General features: G+C 36.0%; 1 protein-coding gene across 8 annotated transcripts in view; it reads right to left on the bottom strand.

Annotated features, from left to right (window-relative positions):
• The window catches only part of HEATR5A (HEAT repeat containing 5A), a 68,653-nt gene that overhangs the window by 33,939 nt on the left and 17,440 nt on the right, over positions 1-17,274 (bottom strand). For 5 of the 8 annotated variants that reach the window (XM_063331776.1, XM_063331778.1, XM_063331779.1 and 2 more), the window contains exons 5-15: positions 16,472-16,580; positions 15,800-15,949; positions 15,374-15,545; positions 13,248-13,408; positions 10,509-10,764; positions 9,244-9,399; positions 8,211-8,461; positions 4,944-5,055; positions 4,005-4,157; positions 2,465-2,564; positions 1,584-1,693 (exon numbers count right to left, since the gene is read on the bottom strand). In XM_063331776.1, coding sequence (XP_063187846.1) covers positions 1,584-1,693; positions 2,465-2,564; positions 4,005-4,157; positions 4,944-5,055; positions 8,211-8,461; positions 9,244-9,399; positions 10,509-10,764; positions 13,248-13,408; positions 15,374-15,545; positions 15,800-15,949; positions 16,472-16,580 — 1,730 coding nt within the window. The other 3 variants (XM_063331781.1, XM_063331783.1, XM_063331782.1) reach the window with 2 other exon arrangements.

The raw sequence follows: 17,274 nt of genomic DNA, 5'->3' as shown, positions 1-17,274 counted from the left end.
AAATCAGACACCAAAAAAAGCACCCTGGGTTCCATAATCATATTGTTTTCCCTAATAATTTATTTTAAAAAATTCTAGTATTTGCAAAGACATACAGTTTCTGCATGAAGCTGTCATACTGGAAATAATATGGAAAGAAAGGTACTTGTTTCAAGCTTTACCTTAAAAACTCTTTTTTGCATTTCTAAATGTTGCATACTTACATGTTAAAACGCATAACAGACCTTGAAAATAAGCTCTGTCAATATATGCATTCCCATTCTTTCCCCACCCTCACACTGCTGCATTACAAACAGGAGAACAAGTCTGAGACTACATCCGTCAAACTACTGTTTTGATTATGAGGCTATTTACCAAGCTTTCAGCAGGATCACCACTTACAAACCTTTTAAGCTTTTTCTTTATTTATTGGTTCTACATTGCAGCGTCCTCAGCTAGGATGCTCTCTCACAAGATTCAGACTTTACAGATCACACTGTAAAATACTACCTATTTTTCAATAAAGTTAGACCATATGCAAAAATTCCCAACAAATCAAGAAAGCACCAAAACCACCCACACCCAAATATCCGTATTCTATAAAACATTGCCCCTGTAATAAAAGAACCAAAGAAATAAGTTGCTGCAAGGGGTGGAGGTGTCATTTTCAGTCTTTTAAGTCCAAGTCACAAATGAATATTATACACTATGCTTCAGATGTTACATACAGACTTCTAATACGACAACAGCTTTAAGGCAAAGGTCAGGGATTTGTCCTTATGAAGATCCCCTTCGCAGTTACCACTAGATGGAGCAGATTATTTGAGTAAGTATTCCCTCTCTGATACAGAGGGCACAGTCAATTCAGTGTCTGGCTGCCCCGTATTCTCTCTGTCCTGATGCAATACCCTGTACTTCTCTTTACAGCGGTGAAACACTCTGCTTCCTTATTTCAGTCCATACAGTACTCTATGGCAAACTATATTCACCTGACAATTTAAAGACAACAAAGATTTAATGTTTTAGTTGAACTGTTAGACCTGTCTAACTAGACTGCATAGTTATTGGATTACAGGATTAGGTTTTAAATACTGCTAGTTATATGTTCTGCTACAGAAAAGGGAGACTATCCCCAGATTTTTTTGAAATTTTTTTTAAATACAAATTTTTTATCCACAATCTGCACAGAATCAGATGAATATATCTGTAATATATAAGTCTACTTGAAGCAATCAAATTCTTTCAAATTCATTTAAATTTGTTTAAATTGTATTAAATTGGTTTATGCTAAGATTACACCTTTTGGAATTAGGATTCAATGGAAAGTAAAACAGGCATCAAAGAAAGTCAATTCCTGAAGCAGTTTAAAATTGCATGGTTGTCTACCTTCAAGTTTCAACTAAAAATAGGAAAAAAGTCTGTATTTGTAATTGAACACTACCTTTTCAAAACTGTAGTGAAGTCAAATCTAAACAGAGGGAATAAAATTTGTTTATTAGAAAAGGTGGAACTAATCCTCGCTAGCTGAACATATATGTTGAACAAAAACTTAAAAATGAGCCCACGGTATTTTTAACAGATATATCTTTTAAGGAAATACATACCTTCATAGGTCTTTGGAGGCAATACTGCTAGTAATTCATAAAGCTTATGTCTGTAAACTGTTGACGGTGTTTTTAAAGAATTTCCATATGATTTATATATTGAAGAAAGCCTTAAAATATAAAAAGGACATCAGAGATGTTAAAGACTTCAAGCATTATGCAACACTCCAGTTACAAATTAACACTCCAGTTACATTTGTACTGCTCTACTGAATACTTTTAAAATGTATACATATTGTAACTACAGTTCTGATTTGCATTACCAATAGTAGAAGCAAAACAATTTATTTTGCATGCTCTGACAGAATCTCCTGTACTCCATTCCCAGTCATTATTTTTATTTAATGCTAGAGAAATAAATAAGGCTTTCTCTATTGCCTTTGATTGTACCTATATTTATTATACTTAACTTTTGTGTGGATATATCTCTGTAAATTTGAGTTCAGAGCCCAAATACATTAAATCACTACATGTTCTGACCGCAAAAATATAAAAATTATAAAACCCTTTCCAGCTTAGCTCTGAATCTAAGTATTAAAAACATTTTGTCCAAGCATATTCTTGAACTTTGTTTTTCACTTTATAAAAGATCGTAACGCTTAAACATGAATGTGTATGTTTGATTTAAAAAGCAGAATAAAACCACTAAGTGAACAAAAGCATGCAATCGTTTCTTCCCTAGCTTTTTTTACCTGAAACTGTAAAGCGCATGACACATTATGTCAGCTAAAGTCTTCAGCTCTACAGCTGAATTTTATACACTAATTTTTGGACTTGGAAAAGGAAGTTCTTTAGAAAGTGAACTTAATAAAATACAAGAAGATTACTCTCTAGCTTTTCAAAACCAGAATCTCATTTAACAGTTTGATACACACACTTACTGTGTCAATAAATCAACCGCACTTGGGAGAGGAGGAAGAAGTCTCTGAACAACTTCATCCGTAAGAAGACCAGCACAGTGTGAAACAAAGCTTTTGATAGCTAGAAAAGGAATTGGATTTCAACTTACTAAGTGTGAGATGTCTAGAAGAAAAATAATCACATTATTACCTCACTAATAATTTAAAAGTAGAGGAAAGCATGTAAAAAAATTTTAAAGTACTTCGACCAATAATTTAAGAAACTGACAGAAATCTCAAATGGAAAAAAAAGTCATATTTACAGATGCGCTCTTTTGGTGTCTCTATTGAGTTAATAGTTCAAAAAGCACCTTGAGAATATGCTATTTTCAAAAGCAAAAGAAAATATTTAAAAGTTAATTGCTTAAGTACTTCTCAAATGAAGTTATTATTGAATTACACACTTTCTGATAGATTTTAATAGTGAGAGAGAGGGATGATCGCTTTACTAGGGTTCACATTTCTGCAATGCAAAGGACCCTTTAGTACTCTGGAACACATGACTGAAACACATTTAAGTATTTGAAGATCACCGGAGTCTTCTCTTGTTAAACCCAAATTCACAATATTTCATAAGGAAAAATTGCAACCTACCACACAGCAGCCAAACACACAGTACTCTTTACTGGCTGAGAATTGCAACTTCCTTCTTGTAATATTTACCTGAGTCTTCTCACCCTCACAAATGTGCATGACTGACTCACCAATTCTATTTTGCTTACAGTAAGTCAGCTATTAGGAAACAGAACTGCTATTTACCAAATATAACAGACTGTATAAACAACAGAACATATCCTGGTTTGGGTCCTCATTTGTCACTGTGATATGTATGTTAAATAAGAGAAGAATCATAGAATCACAGAATCATTTAGGTTGGAAAAGACCCTTGGGATCATCGAGTCCAACCATCAACCCCACTCTGCAAAGTTCCCCCCTACACCACATCCCCTAACACCGCATCTAAACGAGTCTCAAACACATCCAGGGATGGTGACTCCACCACCTCCCTGGGCAGCCTATTCCAGTGTCTGACCACTCCTTCTATGAAGAATTTTTTCCTAATGTCCAGTCTAAACCTACCCTGCTGCAGCTTGAAGCCATTCCCTCTTGTTCTATCGCTAATTACCTGTGAGAAGAGACCAGCACCAACCTCTCTACAATGTCTTTTCAAGTAGTTCAAGAGTGATGAGGTCTCCCCTCAGCCTCCTTTTCCTCAAACTAAGAGAAGCAACCCTCGTGATATCATTTACTATTTGTAAATCAACTGATTAGAAGAACAAGAGGAAAAACCCTCTTGGGTTTTTTTGTTTGTTTTTTACAAAAATGAAACACCATGTATACAGATATACAGGTAAATAGATATATATATATACACAAACACGTATGTCGGGGAGTGAACACATCCTTTACCATTCAGTGAAAAAAAAAAAAAACCGATATGAAATATCGTTGTTCTTTCAGAAGGGAAAACAAACAGCGAAACTATAAATACGCAGAGGAAGACACAGTAAATCCCACTTACCACAGAGAGCACCAGCACGACCTTCCAGCGTTACTTGCCAGGTAAATGAATCTCCTCGTGTCTTCTCTGTTTCTAAGTCTTTAGGAGATGATGGAAAGATGCACTTCCACAGTAACAGCATTCGTGGCAGGTGGTGTTGGACAACTGCAGGACCTGTAAGCATTGACAGTTGTCACACCAATGTAAGGACTAATAAAATTATTCTTTTTCTTTGGTTCTTTTATCTATGTTCACAAAATCATTACAACTGTGAATAAAACATTATGCTACTTTCCCAGACGTCTCATACATAATTTCTCAAATGCTTACTGTCTTGGTGGATCACAAGCATAAAAGAGATGTAATAAGCAATAGTGATGTTCAGAAAAGCAAACATTTGTTATGAGTTAACGCACAATCTAAGAAAAAACTGGGAGCTTTTGGGCAGAAGTAATAGCTGACAACATGAAAAGTGCCTTAAAAATATGAACAAAACAGATAAAATACATTCTTCATGAGTAATTTAGTGATCACAAACAATAATCTGACCACTAATAAACGTCAGAAAATTCTGCAAAATTTCAAATGCCTGACAAGAGGGAAATACAAATGATTAGCTCATTTTGTTCTGGGGTAGATCTTAAAAAAATATCAGTGTAATTCTTAATGACCACAAAGACATTTAGTTAGATTTACTTTGAAATTTATCTTCTACATTTAATTAATAGCGGTCCCACCCAGTCATTGCTTTTTTCAGACATTGCTCCCAGTGAACTAATAACAAACTTGGAAGAAATGAGGTTTTTACTTTAGAAAATTTTTCTGAACGTTCTGATTGACGTTGTTTTTTAAGAACTATTTTGCAGTGCTAAATAAAATGAAACATCAAAAGAACTAAGGTCAGAGAAAGAATACAGAACAGCTTGTTTTGGTTTAAGAAAAATTGTAGAAAGCTACTACCTAATGTCATGAGGGCCGCTATCAAGAGCCATCCACCCTGTGTTCGCTGCAGTGAAATGCGACTGTTCTGAGAAGCAGAACACAACATATCTTCTGCTACTGTCATGATTACCTTCAAAGTTAAAGAAAAAAAAAAAAACAGAGCATCAGCATCTTAGTAACTAACAAATGATTTTTCAATATCGTTTGCCGTTTCAGTGTCCCCGAATAGAATGCCATCGTCTCACGCCACAGCAAGAAACTCAGGCTCATGAAGTTGCAATGATCAAGTTCAATACTAGCCTGGGACAGCTTCAACAGTTCCTGTGGGGTACTAGTAAGGTAAGCTCCCTTCTTTTATCAGCAGTAAAATAAGAGCTGATGATTCTCACAGGAATATGTGTGGCAAGGACAAAAGGGTTCTGATATTCTGTTTATGCCACTATGTAGAAAAAGGATAGCATGAGACCTACAAATTAGAAGAAGTGACGAAAGGATTAACGATCTTTTTATCCCTGTTTTACAATATGGTCTATCATTATCTCTGACAGTTTTTAATGAATAAATGGCATGATCAAATAAACAAGTTAGAATGCTATGGTACAGTTAGAATTAATCCTATCTTAGGTTCTCCATGATAATTGCACGTGCCTACTATTACATGCTAAATGCAATGTGACAATCTGTGCTTGTTACCAAAGCCCAAGCCACCCAGAATTTGCACGGAGGAACACACAGTGTGTCCACGGACAGTTACCACAGCATGGCCACAACTTCAAAAAGTATTCTGCAAATGGCTTGCTTCAATTACGTTTCATATAAACCAAAGTAAGTATTTCCTACATCTTGCATTATGTTTGGTTGCCCAAACGAACTGCTTGTAACTTACTATTACAAGTAAGAAGTGTCATTATCAATAATATCATTAAAAGCCTCAGTATAGCAAATTTCTTTCTATATCTTTTTGCACAGTATAATTTAGTTGGACAATATAGACAGCATCCTTTCATAATTTATTTGAAAAATTATAAAAATTCATCAAAGCTTGCACATGAAAGTTTGCTTCGTGAAAGCTTGAAGTTTGTACACTTCCAAAACTTAATGAAATATTAACAGTCTGAAAATATTCCACAATTCTATAATGCTACCAGATGGTTGCAAATGAAGACATTTATTTTGACAGATTCTTGATAAATTTAAAATATTTGATCCTAAAATTAAAATGGCCACCCCTGTTAAGTTCTACTATTAAAAATTACTAACAGCTTAGTATACTTAAATTACCTGTTAAACAAGCATCCTAAAAGGATTTCACTTGATGATTTTTGACAATTTTTCTCTCCATGTACTAGAAGAAATGTCTTATTTTTGAAGGATTTTTTTTTTAACTTAAGTATAAGCACTAGTACAGTATACTAAATATACACAGACCCACTAATTATTTTTTTCTTTTCAATAGTTTCCACTTGCAACTCTAACCACTCTCTCAAAGCAAAATGCATTACTATAAAACAGTTTCTGCCCAGGTCACTACTGCCTACGTTTGATATTTCCTTTTCAAAACTGCTCTGTTTAACACTGGTCTCTTTCAGCTCCCCAGAAGAGGAGCTCGACTGGAATCTGGCAGCGTTCCTAGGAGAGAATGGAAAAGGGCTTTTGTCAGCTCCTCTGTTCTCCCCCCTGCCAGCTTAGTACAGAATACAGTGTTTCTCCCACACTTTTCTGTGACCTCCCATACCTCCTCCTGGCCCTATTTCATCCTATTCTATTCCTCTAAAAGAAATCTGTGTCAAGAATTATGTTTCTCTGTTAAACAGAAACTTTAGCTCGACTTAGGTGTATAGTATTTGAATGGCCTTCTTACCTATGTTAACTGGGCAAATGATACTAATTTTGCTCTCTCCCCATGGTCTTCCAGTAATCACAAGGCAAAGCTTATAAAGCTAAGAAAAACAGGCTTTTTTTTTTTTTTTTTTTACATTTATAAATTGTTTCATCAGCAGTTGAGGCTTTGAATGTTGGGAACTGTAGCTAGCAATGTCTGTGGAGGAGTGGCGTGGAACTGTTAGTACTCAACAATGCTGAAAGGGTGGGCTGGAACCACTGCAAGGGACATTTTTCCCAATGTACTAAAGCACTCCTTTCATCTTACACTGGTGTGATAACAAGAAAAAAACCACAATCCTTGTGTCAAAGTGTGCCACTTCTACTCTAACATCCACTGGCTCCAAAATGGGTATTTTCAGAACTGAGAATGTGTGTCTACATTATGCAGAGAATTAGCATGTACTGCTGATATTTGTGTTGCGCCATCATTTTCCAACTGTGAGTAACTTCACGGATATAATTCTCATTGTGATGGAAACAGCTTCTTTTCCTGGTCTGTGTTTCTACATCTGCATATTCCTAAAACTTCAGAGCACAGTATATCCTATCTGAGAGATTGGTACAAGCATCTCAGACTATGTTAATGCAAGAAATTGCTTCCTGTTAAATTCTGTAAAACAAAATGAAAGCATGTATCTGTTGGACTTGATCAAAGATTTTCAAGATAATACACAGTTGCTGTTATTGGTGTAAGCACTGACTAAACTGTACACTGGAGATGCACTGATAGGCCTGGAAAATATTAATTTGGCCTAATGTGTGGTTGAACAAGTTTCCTTCCAGGAAACTTAGTTCTAACATCACAGCATACAATAGATCTGTATGTATCCTTCTAATCATTTTTCTATAAAAGAAAGATCTTTCCTTCGGCAAAGTCTGATACATTTCAACTGTACATACTCCAGTCTAGCCTTTTCTCACCATTAACATTGCTGAAATGTCAGCTTTCTAATTTAAGCCTATGTCAAACTGGGCCAGAGCTGCAGAAGGTTTGATCTTGCTTAAAATTCTGAAAAACGCAACTCTACTCAAGAAATGTTTTCTCCAAGTAAACCTTTTCTTAGACTGTTCAATTTAAGTCCTTACAGCTCTGCAGAGTTGACCTCTGACCCAAAACAACAACTAAACTTCTCCCCTAACAAACTTCTCCATTAAAAAAAGGTAGCAGTGGGAGTGGTTAATAAAGTCATTAGCGAGGCTTCTTGAGAAATTCACAATCCTGACACATGTGAGAAAAACACTTGCTTATTTCAGTTATGGTATGCTTCAAAATCCCCTTCTTGAGGAAAGAAAATATCTCATCAGTATACTGATTTAAGTGATCGCGCCATAAAGAATACATGCAAATACTACTGCAAAAACACAAAAGAACTGCCTGTAAGTAAAGTATTCAGACCGTACCTTCCCTTTTCCATGTGGGATTCCTAAAGGACAGTGTTTTACTGCACCCAGCAAAGCAGCAACAGCAAAACTGTAGCCAGTTACTGCTTCTGGGGAGGATTTCAATACACTAAGACGTTCAATGCAACGATCCAACAGCAGGGACACGTAGGAAGGCAATGCTACTGCAATACAGCGTAAACACCAAGCTGCTGTTAGTCTAACTGAAATGCTGGGATGAAGAATGACAGAAATTACTGCTTCCAGAACTCCTGAAAAATAAAATGCATAAACACACTTAAGAAACAGGCAAGCAGATTGTCAAACAAGCAAAAACGTATGCAGAGGACTCACCACTATCCAGTTTCTGTACTTGTCTTTAAAAAATACTATTGATTTTTATTGTGAAATATTTCTTATCAAATTTAAATACTTCAATACTTTTCAAAAAAAGTTATCCTGAATCAAAAGTAACAATATGGAGAAAACCTAACATATTATGCAGTTATTCACCAACATGCATAGAAAATATCCGTAAGTATTCTCAGGGGAGCAGAAATGTATGCAGGGGAAACAGATATCCACTTGAGCCCATACAGAAAAAAAAACCAATTCTGACTGCAGCTAAATGAAAACAGTAAAGGTAGATGAAGATACGCAGCTTAATCAAACTGATTTACTATAAACATTACAAAGTGTTAGACTTGAAATACAACCCTTAATGGAGTTAAATTTTATATTGAGGTTTTTTTTAATTAACATAGTAGTACAAGCTGGAGAAGATACAGAAGTCTTTGGGCAATGCCTGAGGATTTCCTACAGCATATAAGGTAGCCAACTTATCTTTTTTTTTTTCTTTTTCCGTTTAGTGGAAGAAAACAGAAAAGAAGAACTAAGGAGGTCCAGGTGAGGAGACTGCACACCAGAAGAAAGATTGCTATAGTAAATGCCAGACAAAGGATCCCAACAGATTTGAAAGAATTAACAGTCTCTGATAAGAAATCAGAGAAGATCACAGTGAACAGAGTAATATGTTTTGTACTCTGACTTGTACCTGTACTGGAGTCTTGCAGTAATGGTGCTGCTGTAGTTCCTAAGCCATGGATGAGACTTCCAAGCTCCTGAAGTGCACACACAAGCACGTGCTGACTTGCTGTTACATCTGTTGTAGTAATTCTTGTTTCCAAGTTACTGTCACTCATTGCAGCATCTGATAACACAACACAGGAAGATCCCCATTGAAATCATTACCAAAATGAAACAAATGGATGAGAGAAAGGATTTTGCTATGGTAAGTTGTTTATATTACCAAACGAGCTTCTACCATTACCGTTTTTATTACTGACCAAATTGTTTTCATAAGGGTTTACCTTCACTGAAACAAGTACATTTCTGTTACTCAGGTGGATAGTGTAGTAATGTCTGTGAGGGCAGGAGCGTAGATAAAATGGAAGCTACCAAATTGCCTATCTTTAAGTGATGGGGAACAGTAGCTAGTAAGAAGCATGCTATTCTCAGTCCCATCAAAAGTGACTTGAAGAGGTCATGCTTTGATGTAACTTGCCAGATTTTACCACACAGTAGGAAAAAAGAAAGGGAAGGAAAGGGTAAATTGGCGCAAGAACAAGCGAGTGAGAAGGTGAGGTCAGGTAAGAAAGAGGGAGGGAAAAATTTTGACTTTTTTGAGAGTTCATCTTTTGGTTATGTCAGTTTAGACATTTAAGGACACAATATGCAGCTGTACACCAGGTGACGACTGGTTATGCCCAGCATTCTCTTTCTTTTCCCCTACAAGGACGATGGTGGGAGATGATCAGCTTTTTTTGGAAGTTTTGTACAAGACTTTATCATGTAAGAGATCTGTTTTCTCCAGAAGAGATGCTCATTTTGTCTATTAGGAACAAATGCTTCTTTTTTGAACCATCAGTAGTGTCAGCTGCTCTGGATAGGAATGCAGAATCTGGCTAGACATGTATTAACTGCCAATTTAGCTTATTTTACAGTACTATCTATACTTTATTGCTGCATGTATTTATTATTTTATTTTTAATCAGTTAGAATTATATTCACCAGGGAAGCGTTACAAACAACGTTTACACTTGTGTGGCTACACACATGCAGAAACACAGACACACACAAACAAATAACCAACCAACCCAAGCTAAAAACAAAGCAGTCCATCAAAAGCCCTCTACATTATTATGGTAATAAATCAGCACTATATATTCTATTTCTGCAGTCTCAGGATTAGGAAGTTGGACAATCACTTAAAAAAAGGAAGAACAGAGGCCCAAATGGATAATCTTGTTAGACCCATACCCACAACTTTCTTCAGTTTCCAGATGGCCTGACAAATCTCCTTGGCAGCTGTAATTTGAGCTTTTTCCCCAAGAAGGCCTCCTACTGTAGCTCGAAGGATAAATGAAACACAGCGGCGGCAGCCGATAGCATCCATCTGATTCTGAATAGCCTTAGGGTGAGACTGAGACACGAGATCTAGAATATGGGAAAGGAAGGCAGAGAAGTTCCTTTCAAGCCATTGTGCTCCTAATGTAGAGACAAATACCACATATGCCTGGAAGAGATTTAAAAAGAAGCCATATTTTAGAGCAAAGTCATCTGGAAAACCACTGCCAGCTATCCCATGTATTTTTTTATTTTTATTTTTTTTAGTCTCTGCACATCGCCACAACTAGAACATCACTAAACTGAGATTGCTTATACATTATGCATCTATAAATCACGCATGTTCTCATTTTCAGGTAGCTGCAATTTTTGGGGATCTAGTTAAATACTTTAACTTACTATCAAAACTGTACCAGCACTACTGCAGCCTGTTTGTCTGTGAGTTAATTGAAGCTGCTTGCCCACGTTACTTCATTGCAGAGTGTGAGAAATGGCAGTTTACCCTGCACAGGCACTTGTTATGTAAAACATTGTGTTTGGTCTCACTGAACAACAGCTTCCAGCTATTTAACATTCTGCACGTGGAACCCAAATTTAATGTATGAATGCATTTTAAGAACTACTATGTTACAAAACTATAACCCATAACCCTGAGAGAATTCTGTTATTATAGGCTTTGAATTAAGGAATATTTGCAGCCCCCAAGCGCTGCTCTTCATCTGAATGGATTTTAATTGTTTGCCTTGCAATGGAGGTACCATAAAAAGACTATGTTTGTCACAACAAGGAGAAAGAATGCGGAGTCACTTTACAAATCTAATCACCACAAGACCATTTATTTTGCCACATAATATGCTCCCTTACAAATGCCTACCACGTGCTTGTGTTGGATTTTTTTTAATGAATAGACGTGCTACCATCAAGAAAGGGGAACACCAAAAATAAGAATATGCAAACAAACACACAAGATTCCTCATAAGAAAGTTCACAACTACTACCCATATCAACAAACTTCTCTATTTGCCTCCTACATACTTTGTCTCCTAATATTGACAACAAAATTGTTCACATAAAAGAAAATGAAGTACTGTAGATGGAAAAATTGTACTATTAGATCCTGTTAGCATCTTGACAAATACTACTTAGGCTTTGTAATGTACCAGTACATTAGCCCTGGTTTACAGATTTGAAAACTGGGGAATTTAACAGGATAAACAGATTTGTGAAGAGACATACTGCCAAGGCTACATTTTGAACCTGGCTGCGTCTTGAACAAATATAAATTCTTCTTCCAAAGGTAAAAAGTCATCTTCAGTGTTATTGTTGGTTTTTATTTATAATAAGCTGCATTATAATAAGCTGCAATTCACATAATTAACACCTTTTATAACTGCAAGTGTTTTCTGCCCGCCGACACTGATATATGCACAATTTCTCAAGTTTTTCTGGTAGAAACATTGCACTATTTTAACTGCTCTAGTGCAGTTAGTGTGTACCATCTGGCACAGATACTATTGTGTTAACATAGGAATGCATGAAAAAGGAGACAACCTCCAAAAAACAGTACAAATAGCCAATACACTGAACTGAAGCATCTATTCCTGGAAAACTAATAAAACCACCGTGTATACAGAACACCCTAGGAGTCTGGCATGCATTTTCTAGGCAAATAGCTGTCAAGGTATTATTGTTCCCCAGCTTTTCTGTCCCTCTGCCAGAACTTAATGCTTCCACCCAGCATGATCTGAGCATAGAAGACAATTTGTGAGCACTTCCTAGCTGTTCCAGTGCAAAGTCTGGCAGCTTCTGTCATAACTCAAGCTAATTTACAGATTTTTTGCACTGCAGAAGTTGAAATGCACTGAAGAAATTCCCTTACTAGCAAAGGGTACGTATCAAATAGCTGTGGGGACTGTAACATATTAAAATAATCACAGCTGTTTGGTATGTAAATGTTCACCACAACCTTTAGTCTTCATTCACAGGCTTAACATTTGAATATCTAGGTCTTAGCATGCAAATGCTGTTTAAGATAATATTTACAGGAAGAAGCCAATCTGATATTATCTGAAAAATTTATACTGTTTTTACCAGTGTGCATTATATGATCTGACTTCAGTCATGCTCAGTTAACAAGATTCTATCCTCTAACTGAGCATCCTGGAACACACCAAAACAGGTATTTGGTTTTTTCCACTAAATTCTGTTTTCCTTACTTTTCATGCACTTATTCAAAGCAGAACCATGCTTTCAGAACAGGACCTGGAATGTCCCTATATAGAAGGAAACTATTCCAAGTTCAAAGAACTCTTGTAACTTCTCCTTTAATTTTTAGACCTAAGGTATTAAGTTTTAAATTGAAAATTTGAGGAAAGTACTTATTATGTCACTTATTTGAAATTCACATTGTGTGAAACTTTCAAAAGTAATAAATATTTAATTTTGAAAATGTCAAACTGTCAGGTAAACAATAAGTAACATCACAAATCTTTTTTCTTTCTAGCATCACTCAATATATAAATCCCTATTTTAAAGTACTTACACTTAGTCACAGATACAAAATAGGATGAAATAAGAGATATATGGAGCGCAAAACAGTTATCATAGGACCATTTAGCAATCTCAGAAAATCATGAGTAACATAATCCAAACCTGGGTGACTCCAACTCGGACATCTCTGCTGACTGAACTCGTCCCTTTCAACATATCGCCACTGGCTCGTAGAAATCCACAACTTCCGCGCAGAAATCCAGTTCCCAATAGCTCCATCACTTCTTCCAAAGAGATCCTGCGGAAGTTATGCCTGGTGGATGCTAAGAATAGATGTAAATCTTTAGAGGAATAGCTCTGTAAAAATGTAAGCAAAAGTTTGGCCTCTAATCGTTTTAGAAAAAACAATTTGCACAAATTCAGTAGCACAATAAAATCAAATACTGTTTGAGCGTAATTTCACAACATAAGCTGCGACATTTTAGGAGTCAGTACTCCAGTGAACCACAATATTTCTCAGTTTTTCCACTTCAGCTGTCTTTAAACAGTTTAGGCCATCACCTAATACTTACGCAGACCTTTACCTTCCCTCAGTGTTTACCATCTAATCTAAGCTCCCTTGGAAAAAAGGTCTCTATGACTTACTCCTACCACCTGAAGCTTCAGGAAAGCCCTGACTCTAACTCATTGCAGCTCACTGCCAAAGACAATCCTCTATTCCAAACTCCAGGCAGGGTGGATTACCTTTCTGCTATGCTTACCCAGATATGGAGCACAGCCACAAGTTCTCTTAGAAACAAAAGCATCTCACCTTAGTATTAAATTAGCTCTCCAAAAGAATGAGAATAATAGAATATGTTTATGATATTCTAGGAAAATTATTTATCCCTACTTCCTATTCTGTTGTTTTATTTCTTGATAGACAGTTCATATAAGATACATGCTGGGACACGAGCACGCAAACTGCATGATGACTGCACACTCGGCAAATTCAGTGACCTAAAATTTTCACTATATTTTTCATTCTCTTCCAAGTATTGAAATGGGAAAAGGAAGGAGAGGATTTGAAATAATTGTGTCCAAAAATAAATTAAAAAAACAACCCAATATCAGCAGGTTATCAGAGACAATGCAGAAACTTCAGGACTATGGACTTCTTCACATACTGCTCCCACCACCTGTCCCCTAGCCCCTTCCAGCCCCCCCAGCTTGTCTCACTTAGCTTTGACTTCTTTTTAACTAAAAAAACCCTAAAATAAATAAAAATAACCAACCAAACATTTTATGAGCTTCCCACATAACCTTATCTCAGCACTTTAGAAATACAACCACACTGCTTACAAAGATTAAATTACTGAGTCTATAAAGAGGTCATAGTATTTTTTTTTTTACTTTATTGGGAAAAGGTGAGTGCTGACTGTTTTCTGTAACACAGCAATTCTCTCCAAAAGATTCTTAGAAAAGTACTTTATAAATCAAGACTTCAGAGTTTCCAATGCAAATACAAAGCCTCAAGAATTTTGAAAGGCAGTAAGTTGGGCTTAAAGGCATCTAATTCTGTCATTTGCTGCTTATGGCACCAAAAGTCTTCTCTGATGCCATGAAAAACAGAGCAAACAGTCTGAATCACACTTACTCTACATCTTGTTATATTTTTCTTAGATTACAGTTAGATATTTAGCTTTGGGCTCCTGACTTGGACTTAAAATGCCCAGTCTGAATGACACCAAAGACTGGAGGCGTTAACTTCGTGCCAGGATGCTTCAGTTAGACCTAGTACTCTCTGTCAGCAGAAACTGTTACGTAGTTGAGTGAACAAATCTGCATGCTTTTTTCTGCTTCTAATCACATTTGTACTGCTAGATAATCCAGATGTGACATTGATGATTGTGGAAAAACAGCTTGAAAAGATATCCTTAACTCTCTTGTTTGTCAAAGTGACACTCCCTTAAATCTTAGTGCTTTCCACGTCGCTGAAATTAATCTTGCCTTTAAATTTTTGAGGCTGCTAATTTCTCTCCATGCAATAACAATCTTGTAACAGAGAAAAACAGTTTTACCAAATATTTTTTTTTTTATTAATTTATAAATACATATATATGGGTTATCACAACGAAACCACAGCACTTCATGAGAGAAACATTACAAAAAAGACCAAACCAGAGATGTGCACAGCCAGGCGAAGCTTACATAGTGATTTTACTTTGGGCTTCAACACTGCTTGAGAGTTTCTGATCATCTGACAGATTTTTTTTTTTACAAATCAGCAAACAAACTACGTACTTTACCTGTTGGCTGTTTAGATGTTAGAGCTCTAGCCAATACTGTGCCTAGAAGTTTTGAAACTGCTAATCGTACATCGTAATTGGAACCTTCAAAGGATTTAAAACACAAAGTGACAACACTATCCAGATCTGTACTCCACATAAACACTGCTTCATTCTGAAGTTCAAGAAGACACTAGACAAAAAAGGGAAATAAAAATGTTTTGATGTGGAAAAGCACTCAGTACAAATTTTAGTTTGCTACACAGTACGCAGAGTTCTCCCTAACAAAATAAGCACGTTGCTTCATACTAAAATGACTTGAATTTTTGCAGTATCAAAGAAATGAAGATAAGCAAACAATGTATTTACTGCTGTGTTCATCATCCATCAAAACAGAACTTTACTTAGAGAGCTTACTTAATAAAAACAGCTATAAGAGCACTTTACCTTTGCAGCAGCACAGCGGACTGCCATGGATCGATCTGTCAAACATGATCGGGCAGCTTTGTAAATATCTCTGTGACAGGGGATAGCAGCAGCTCCTAAACCTTTTAATATATTTTGCAAACTAAGCATGATTTCATAGCGACCTTGAGACTGAAAAAATGAAAAAGAAAACTGTTAAAGCTTTGTAACACTAAGCTCCTTGGAAATACAACATGCCAACTACTGAAACAGATAAACAATGGTTTTGGTCTTTTCAACTTTTATAGAGCTTTTTATGTGGAACTGAGTCAAAGCTGATAACTTGCTCTGTAAGCAAGTGAAAACAGTAATTCTATGTTCTACTGGAAAGTACTCGCTAGCTGTTTAAAACTCAAAACATGAAGTACAAGCTGGAGCAGAAATGTTCTCATTAATAAGGCAATTAGATTTTCGAGTTTATCAAGTTCTTTCATGAAATCAGTTTGAGAATAGCTATGATCCATCCTTTTATAGCCATAATCTATTATCTCTCTAGCAATTCTTTGGAATTTAGGCATTGATTTTTATCCTATGACTTTCCACAATTTTTTCACATTTTGGTATCATGCACTTTCTCCTATTCATCGGTCCACCTACCAACAGTAAACATCCTATTATTTTTCCAATCATTTTTTAAACATGCTGTTCCAATACCTCTGCATTCTTCATTGCTTTAAGCACATTCCCAACGGTGTCAGTAAAACTGTTTCCCAAAATTCTTCCCAATTTTTTGTATAAATAGCCCAAGCATACCACCGCAGCACTAAAACAAAAGCAAATCCAAAGACGCGTGAAAATGGATGCAGTAATAGATGAAAGGGATTAAGACGACTAACGTAATCACAATGGGCAAACAACAAAATAACTAAATAGAATGTCCCAAAAATGTAAGTGGATTATCAAAAGGAAAAAAATATATTTTTTTTTTTTAAAAGAAAGGTCTGTGTGTGGCACATATGGTCTAGGAGAAACATGGATACAAAGGTTGGGAAAATAACTTGGATAATACAAGAATTCAGGTAATACAATCTTCCAATAAATTTTACAATAGGAATACAATTTTCATATCCACCATTAAACCTTAATTTCTAACTAAGCATGCCTTGCATCATGCAGTTTATGGCACTGTGCTACAGCAGATGCTGCTGTAAGTACCCAGGGACAGGTTTATTTACAATTCGATGGCCAACAGTACACTGAAAATGGTCTAGTAATTAAAATTCTGGCATTTATGTATAACAATACATAATAAGGAAACACCTTGAAGTAAATAAAAGTATAAGCCCATGTCCTTTTCAGAGCACACAGATTCTGAATTTAGTTTCCTGGTGAAATACGTGACAACTGGAGTTTATGTGCTCATTGGCATCTCCTTCAGCCAAAGCAAAAATTGCTAAATATTGGAGGAAAAAAAAAAAAAAAGAAAAAAGAAAGGAATTGCTTAATCAAAGAGTGTT

This window comes from Chroicocephalus ridibundus, chromosome 4 (assembly GCF_963924245.1).
Source record: "Chroicocephalus ridibundus chromosome 4, bChrRid1.1, whole genome shotgun sequence".
Lineage (NCBI taxonomy): Eukaryota > Metazoa > Chordata > Aves > Charadriiformes > Laridae > Chroicocephalus > Chroicocephalus ridibundus.
This window is presented reverse-complemented; position numbering and strand designations above follow the sequence as displayed.